General features: G+C 37.1%; 1 protein-coding gene across 2 annotated transcripts in view; it reads right to left on the reverse strand.

The window, feature by feature from the left end:
* Positions 1-8,558, reverse strand: part of LONP2 (lon peptidase 2, peroxisomal) — a 98,785-nt gene that overhangs the window by 70,367 nt on the left and 19,860 nt on the right. For both annotated transcript variants that reach the window (XM_007450633.1, XM_007450634.1), the window contains one exon: positions 4,154-4,412. In XM_007450633.1, coding sequence (XP_007450695.1) covers positions 4,154-4,412 — 259 coding nt within the window. The remainder of the gene's footprint in view (positions 1-4,153; positions 4,413-8,558) is intronic.

Here is an 8,558-nt window from a genome sequence, read left to right on the forward strand (position 1 = left end):
TGGCCGCTGAGCCTGCACATCTGGAGCCTGTGCTCCGCAACGGGAGAGGCCACAACAGTGAGAGGCCCGCGTACCGCAAAAAAAAAAAAAAAAAGAAGAGCTGCATACAAATATAGGTTATAAAGGAGGCTAGTGAGCAAACCGTAACATGTCTGGCATACCATGCTAAAAATATTTTAAAGGCTTGCTGCTTCAGGTATTTTTCTCCTGTAGAGACCAATAATGAAATAGCAAATTTATTTAAAACATCATTATTTCAGGTTACATATGAAAATGTATCAATGTGGAAAGAAAAGTTCATTTTTCTTCTCATCTTGTTTAAGAATTTAGCCAAGGATTCCTTACAATGATAGAACTTTATCATCTGAACAAACAGCTGGTCAGTGACTTCCAGTTACTCTCAACAATAACTTGAGAAATATCGCAACAGCAGTGTATTTCACTGAGGAACAGCTAATGAAAAAGATCGTTACAGAAACATGATTTCATAAAACTTCATCCTAAGAGAAGTCACTTTATACTTAATGTCTATGAACTGATTTAAATTATTTAAATATAATATTTAAATATAAAAATGTAAGTCATAAAAACTGACAGATGGGAAGAGAGATTCTATGGCTTATAAAAGTAGACAGAAAAATCCCAATGGAGATAATGAGAAACGTTAAATTGAAAAAAATGCATTAGTTAATATGGAGCATAAACATGACTATTCTTCCTCTAATCCACTCAAAACAATATGAACCAAAACAATGGGCCAATATTTAGTCAGATCACTGTATTTTCCCAGTTTAAGATTTAAATGTAAACCAAGTCTTTTTTTTCTTCCCCATCTTTCACCTCATTATCGTTTTAACTCTAAAAGACATATCTTAGGTTGTTTTAAAAATAAATTCCTGGGCTTCCCTGGTGGCGCCGTGGTTGAGAGTCCGCCTGCCGATCAGGGGACACGGGTTTGTGCCCTGGTCTGGGAAGATCCCACATGCCGCGGAGCGGCTGGGCCCGTGAGCCATGGCCGCTAAGCCTGCGCGTCTGGAGCCTGTGCTCTGCAACGGGAGAGGCCACAATAGTGAGAGGCCCACGTATCGCAAAAAAAGAAAATAACTTAAATAAAAATAAATAAATAAATTCCTAACTTATTAGCACCTTCCTCCACATAAACAGGTACTTCTACCAAAAGGCTGGAGCTTGATTCTGTGAGTGACAGAATCAAGAGAATAAGCAAGGAAGATAACAGAACGCAGCTCTGTTTTTCCTTGGCTATTTTAAGGCTGCAGCACAGTGGTGCCTACTCACAAGCTGCGGAAAAACAAAACTCTGCATGAACTCTACTTGTGAGCATGTGACCGGTACTTAAATGCCAAGACCTGGGTGTTCCCAAATGCCCACACACTCCACCCCGTGGCTGTGCTATAATCCTCTGCCGTTCTCTCCCCTCCTATCACCTCCTCCAACCCGCAACTCTGACACAAGCACATACCCTGCTCTCAACCCCCTCCCCTTAACCACCACACCCCACGCTCCACCTGCTTCCAAACAGGTTTTCAAACAAATTTTCACCAGGCTTTGATAATTTAGTGGGTAGCTGGGTAATAAGTCCCCAATAGCACAAGGGCAGATGGCTATAGTGTTTAGTGAAACATCTGGTACAGGGATGGCTAGTGAGTACATGCTTACCAGCAAGGTGTATCAAAAATCAGGCTTAGTAGAATGAGTCATAGACAAACCCACAACCCTTTTATTTGGCAACAATCATAACCTCAATTCGCACCACACATTTCTTTTTTTTTTTTTTTTTTTTTGGGGTGCGGGGGCCTCTCACTGTTGTGGCCTCTCCCGTTGCGGAGCACAGGCTCCGGACGCACAGGCTCAGCGGCCATGGCTCATGGGCCTAGCCGCTCCGTGTCATGTGGGATCTTCCGGGACCGGGTCATGAACCCGTGTCCCCTACATCGGCATGCGGACTCTCAACCACTGCGCCACCAGGGAAGCCCCACACATTTCTAAAAAGCTTATATTTACACATATTTTAGGCAAATACACAAGCTCCTTTCACAAAAGACTCATAAAGAAAATAAATTCTCATTTTCTTTAGGTTCAATCCTCTTAACAATAGTCACACACAGGAAAGGATACTCACTTGAAAAAAGAGAACAAATTTTAGGTCTATCAGTTTCAGTAAAGATTGAAAACAGAGATCTATTTAAACCCAACAATGCTTGTAAGAAGTGGTGGGGATTATGACATTACATACTGCCTACCAGCAGGCATCATAAAAAAACATTTTCCACAATTCTGCCACATAAATTAAATAATAATGCCCAAAACAGGATATTTTAGGTACAATTTAAGAATCAGATTGAATTTTATAAAAAGTCATATTGAAGCTTATAAATCTAAACTTGTCCTCCTGAGAACTGAGAATTAAAATAATAATGAAAGCTAATTTTTACTGAATGCTCAGTGTGTGCGGGGCACTAAGCACTCTCCAAGCCTTACTGAATAACCAATACCAATGTAGGAAGAAATAAGGACAAATACCTACATGTCATGTGCCCATGACATTAATTTCACATGACAGTAACTCCACAAACTCACTCTCTAAATTCCATCAAATATCACACAATACTGTGCCACAAATAAAAGGAAGAAATAAACTAAGACAACTCTGAGTGCAGGAATCAAGTCTCTTGCATGGAGAACACCTCCCTAAAGCTCTGTAGCATAAATCAGAAGATTTAGGTCCTAGATCTGGCTTCTCCAGGATTGGTCCACGATGCCAATTTCTTTACAAAAGCAAACTACAGCCTCTAGTGGCACATGTGAGAATAAGAAAGTCTAGGCAACAAAAACATGATTTGAAATTGCCGGAAAGACCCAAATCAATTCTCTGACCTAATTTGCAGTCCTCATTGCTTATTTACTAAAATCTTGGAATGCTTTTTGTAAATAAGCAAATAAAAGAGAATAAAAAGAACCATTTTTCATGAAAAAGTTTCTGAAATAGTTTCCCATCCCTGCCTAAGGATCCCATGAATAAGGCAAATGGAAAATAAGATGTTATAAAAGCATCGTATTCTTTTCTTTTCCCCACAATCCAAGTTTAATCCATATTCACCAAACTGTAAATATGCATTTAAATTACCCTTGGCCACTGGCAGTTGTTCACTGCTTGCACTGGCATGCCTGCCAAAGCCCCCACTTATAACCTGCAATGCTTTTACAACTTTAAGATTGAGTTTATGATCTTGAGGTTAGAAGTTTTATCTTCAGTTTAATTACTTTCTACTCAAAGTTACATGCCTTCTTTTAAAAAATTTGTTTTAACTGAGATATAACTGACATATTACATTGTATTAGTCTCAGGTATACATCATATTCTTTTAATCAGTTCATAATTTCTACATTTTTAAATGTTCTACATTTTTAAATGTTCCTTACCACATAAGCTATAGGTATGTTTTCTCACAACTTGCAACTATGAAACAGAGGTTCATGCTTTCCCAAAGCATCTTCCGATATGAGCCACCGAGAACAAAACAACGAACATAACATGCAAATCTCATTCTAATAATGTCAGATTAATCAGAGACACAGTTCTTACAGTTTAATGTACTTTTATAGAAAGGGTATCAAAAATGCAAAGCCTTAATTATCTTTTCTCCTTATTATTCATACTCACACTGCAAACCAGCCTCCTGAAAGAAAGTTTAAAATGCAAACAATAAATTTGTTATCCAAGATTTCTTACCTCCTCCTACTTGCCTGCTACTGCACTTATTCCTTAAACTCTAAAAGTTATGGGTCATTATTTATGAAATGCTATTGGGCCAAAATGAATATAAAAATATAATATTTAATTATAACTAATTTATAATTACATTCAAATGAGATTCCAGGAAAGCTGAGGCACAGACACCACACCACCCCCCATCCACCGTCACAGAGACATCAAGGTTAGTTTGGGTATACCCTGACGGTAGAGGCTTTAGGCTAGCAGGTAAGTACCATAAATGTCCTTTCCATTCAAGGTAACACAAAGAGCCCTTTAAGAAAAAGATATACATTATGCCTTGGCTGTTGGTGGGGGTGTGTGGGGCTCTAAACAAATGAAAAGCAAGGAAATCAGAGATTAAACCGAGAAGTATTCTACCTATGTCCTCGAATGTCAGACTGATCACACACGCCTCCAAGTGCGATCCTGTGGAACTCTCGGCCCAGAGTCTTGGCCACTGATCTTCCCACACTTGTTTTACCAACGCCAGGAGGGCCGACAAAGCACAGAATGGGGCCCTTCAGGTTGTTTTTCAGCTGTCTGACAGCCAAGTATTCCAGCACTCTTTTCTTCAATTTTTCCATGGCATAATGGTCATTATCCAGAAGAATCCGAGCTGCTCGAATGTCCAGACGGTCTGTCAAGCAACCCAACAGAAACAATCTAAGCATGTGGAATTTTTCAATGGGAGAACTCCTTTCCAGGCTGGTAAGAGTCAAAATAGTTTTTTGAAAAAAGATGTGACAAGAACAGGCTTGGTTTCTTCTAAATGAGTCTTCAGGGAGACCCAGACTTGGTTTTCTTGCTTAAAAAGATTTAGTACTTACAGAAATAGTAGACACTACATAATTAAAAACTCAAGGAGTTAATACTCATTTCATTTGGAATGATTTTCTAGATACACATTTCTATGGAGACATAATTTCTACATATTCTATTTGTGCTGGCATTTGTTCTTTTTTTTAAGTGTTTTTTTCTTATTACAATTAGTTATATATGCTCATTCCAGAAAACCCTATGACAAATTAAAAAAGAAGGAAATAGTCACCCACAATTTCATTTCTCCCCTAGAGAACATCACTACCTTCACTTCAGTACGTATTATTCCAGATTCTGTGTGTGAGGGGGTGTGAGTGTGTGTGTGTGTGTGTATGTATGCGTGCACACACGCTTGCATACCTATTTTTCAAACTAAGACTATATGGGTCTTCAAGTTTTGTAAAATGTTTTTTCACTTAATATATTACATCTTTCAGTGTCAAATGTATTGTTCAGTAACAGTTTAGTGGGTACATATTATTCCATTACTTAATTATCCACACTCATTTAACTAATTCCCTATTGCTGAGCATTTAGGTTATCCACAAATCTTTAAAGTTATAAAGCATGCTTCACTGTGCATCCTTGTAACTAAATCTCCACATATATCTGTAATTATTTCCTTCAGCTAATCTTCTAAAACAGAAGGGCTGGGTCAAAAAGAAAATTAAGTCAAAAAAAAAATTAAGACATAAAGAACTGCCTAAGTTCTATCCATTAAAGTCTCACCAGAAATGTATGAATTAGGCCCTGTTTCTAGAGCCAAACTTTCATTAGGTTTACTGATGTGCTTCAGGCTCTGAAATAATCACAGATTAAACACTAGGTCATAGAGGCCAAAAGGAATTCATCAGCTGGCTGGCAGCTAGAGGATAATCCACAGCCACAATACTGACAGTGAAGAAGAAAATGGAAAAGAGAAAAACACACACAAGTCCACTCTTTCAATCAGTTATTTGGAACCTGTTATACATTTTTCCTACAAGAAAAAAAAAAGCCTTAAATGGTAGTTTGGTTCCCAGGCTAGTCTACAAAAACCCAGGTAAGCAGTAATGTATGTAATTTAATTATAGTACTATTCATTTTAGTCAGAGTCCTGGCTGAGTGATTTGGAAAGGGAAGAATAAAATTTCTTTCCCTTTCCTGGCTTCAGAAGCCAACCAATGAATATATGAATAAATGAAATATAGAAAGTTTCCTGTTTCATGATGCTAACCCTGACACTAAAACCTACCATAGTAAACAAACAAACAAACAAAAAAACACTTCAGACCAATTCCATTTTGCATAGCTCTAAATATTAAAATGCTTGTAAATCAAATCTATTCAAAAAGTAATCTACTAAGTCCCAGTGGGATTTATTTTAGTTATGCAAAGATGGTTCAATATTCAGTTATCAACATATTTATTATATCATCATGTCCAAGGAGAAACACTTTCCATCAAAATGTCATTTTGTACCTAAAAAGGCACTTGTTGTATGCAACATCCATTCCTAATTAACATTTAGTAAACTAAGAATAGACTTCTATGTACTTTAGAAAAAAATGAAAACAGTGAAGGAATTTCTTCTAATATGCCACGTAAAGACAATTTTAAAAGTTCTTTCAAACTTTTAAGGAAAGATAATTTCCATGTTACGTATTGTTGTATATCTTTTCTATACAGGATGTATCTTTTCTGAATATTATTTTTAATGATTCAGAATGTATGTTTCCTATTATGAATAATACTTGTGATTAAACATAAAAAATTTTAAACTTACATGAACATATATTTTTCTATTTACAATTAGAAGATTGAAATGGCATCTACTGACTCCCTCCATTCCAGATGGAAAATCAACAAACTTATTTCCTCCAACTCGTTCCTCTCTGCTTTCCTTTCTGCTTTTGATAATCTCTACTTAGGTAAGCTTCCCTTTTTAAGAATTATGAAAGACATTTTCACAGTTTTATGATCTTACTCATAACTATTTAGATCTAAGTCTATATAGTACTGGTTTAGAAGCTCAACATGACTACTTCTATACCATAATTTACCCATCTTCAGTTCTCCACTGAAATGATGAACAATGAGAAGTGTTTTCGTGATGGGTACATGAGTGCTATGTATCTCTAATGCTGACCACATCCAGCAGAAACTCTCTGAGCTGTAAAGAAAAACAAAAAAGCTCTGCCTTGTTTTCATATTTTCTTGGTTATTTCAGTGAAGAATGAGAGCTAGCACTCTGCATTCAAATAAACATTTTGCCCTCAACTCTCCACAATTACATTGTATGAACCTGACAAAAATTCCTAGCTACTAATTAATTTCACTTTACAAATAGGACAAGTGGGGAGGGGAGGAAGCCAAGAGCAATTTACTAGGCTACTAATAGCAAATAATAAAACCTGAAATTTTAATATTCTCAGGCCATTATACTATATACACCCTGCATTTCTCTTAAGTCATTAATTAAAATAAATCCTGAAGCACAGAAAAACATTACCAAAAGAACACCAAAATTTCAAAACAAGACCCTTGGTGTTACCAAGTTACCTAGATGTGCTGCTTCACATTGTGCGCTAGCCCTACTGTCAACAGAGAAAATAACGGGCTTTGGAAATTACCACCACTCCATCAATGACACAAATAAATACCTATAAAACACACACCAAAATGGATGTTTCATTTCACACAGATGAAATGAAATCAGAGCAGTTAACCATGTAAAGTTTACTTTTTTTTTTTTTTTTTTTTTTTGGTACGCAGGCCTCTCACTGTTGTGGCCTCTCCCGTTGCGGAGCACAGGCTCCGGACGCACAGGCTCAGCGGCCATGGCTCATGGGCCCAGCCGCTCTGCGGCATGTGGGATCTTCCCGGACCGGGGCATGAACCCGTGTCCCCTGCATCGGCAGGCGGACTCTCAACCACTGCGCCACCAGGGAAGCCCAAACATGTAAAGTTTAAATGTAACTTTCTTTCCCAGGTGTAAACTAACAGGGAGCAGGACCCTCTCCAAATCTCACAGAATAGGACCACTTCACTTAAAAGTAGGCACTGGAGAGTGAGGAGTTGACCAAAGACTATCTGAACCAAAATGTATTTCCTAACAGCCCAGCTAGATCCAGACAGACATCAGAACTCAAACTGACCAAGTGACAACTAGGGGCTAATTCAATGGGAATGCATGCTCCCCTGCATTCATCTTACTACGGCATTTCTAGAAAATTTTGAATTAAGAATGAAACCAAGAAATTCAGCTTCAGTTTTTCTGGTAAAACACCGTCAACGAGAAAGCAATATTCTGTCATGAATGTAAACATGAAATTAATAAATAAATTTACCGACACAGTCCACAGCAGCTTTATATACAGTTGCCAAAAACCTAGAAACAACCTACATGTCCAACAACAGCTAAATGAATAAACCAATTACTGATATATGCAGTAACATGGATGAGCTTTAAAAATAATTATGCTGAGTGAAGGAACCAAAAAAAAAAAGGGGGCGTACATACTATATCATTCCATTTATATAAAATTTTAGCCACACATTAATGTGTTAAGTGAGCCTATCAAAAAAAACTAATTAAAATAGGGTTCTTTTAACCTTAACACTGCCCCAGCATAGTTAACTTAATACAAATATGCTTCATTCTGTGCCCTCTTTGAGACAAAAATAATTTTTTTGAATGCTCAATACCAGAGAGCATGGTCCTCTGTAGATTAACCGAAAAGTTATTTTTTTTAGAAAAGTATTTTTTAATATTAAAAATTCAACATCCTGAAATCTAGTATGTATATCGTACCTCATGTGGGGCATAAACGTGCGTTTTAGGGCTAATGCTTCAAAATTTCTAGCATTGTTTTAAATGTAAGAGTTTTATTAGCCAGGATAATATATCTGTTCAATTTTCAAAAGTCAACCATACAGCTATTTTTATGCCAAAAGCAGTTCAGGCAATCAACCCCCTGCTGAA

This window comes from Lipotes vexillifer, unplaced genomic scaffold, assembly GCF_000442215.2.
Source record: "Lipotes vexillifer unplaced genomic scaffold, Lipotes_vexillifer_v1.1 scaffold943, whole genome shotgun sequence".
NCBI classification, from domain to species: Eukaryota; Metazoa; Chordata; class Mammalia; order Artiodactyla; family Lipotidae; genus Lipotes; species Lipotes vexillifer.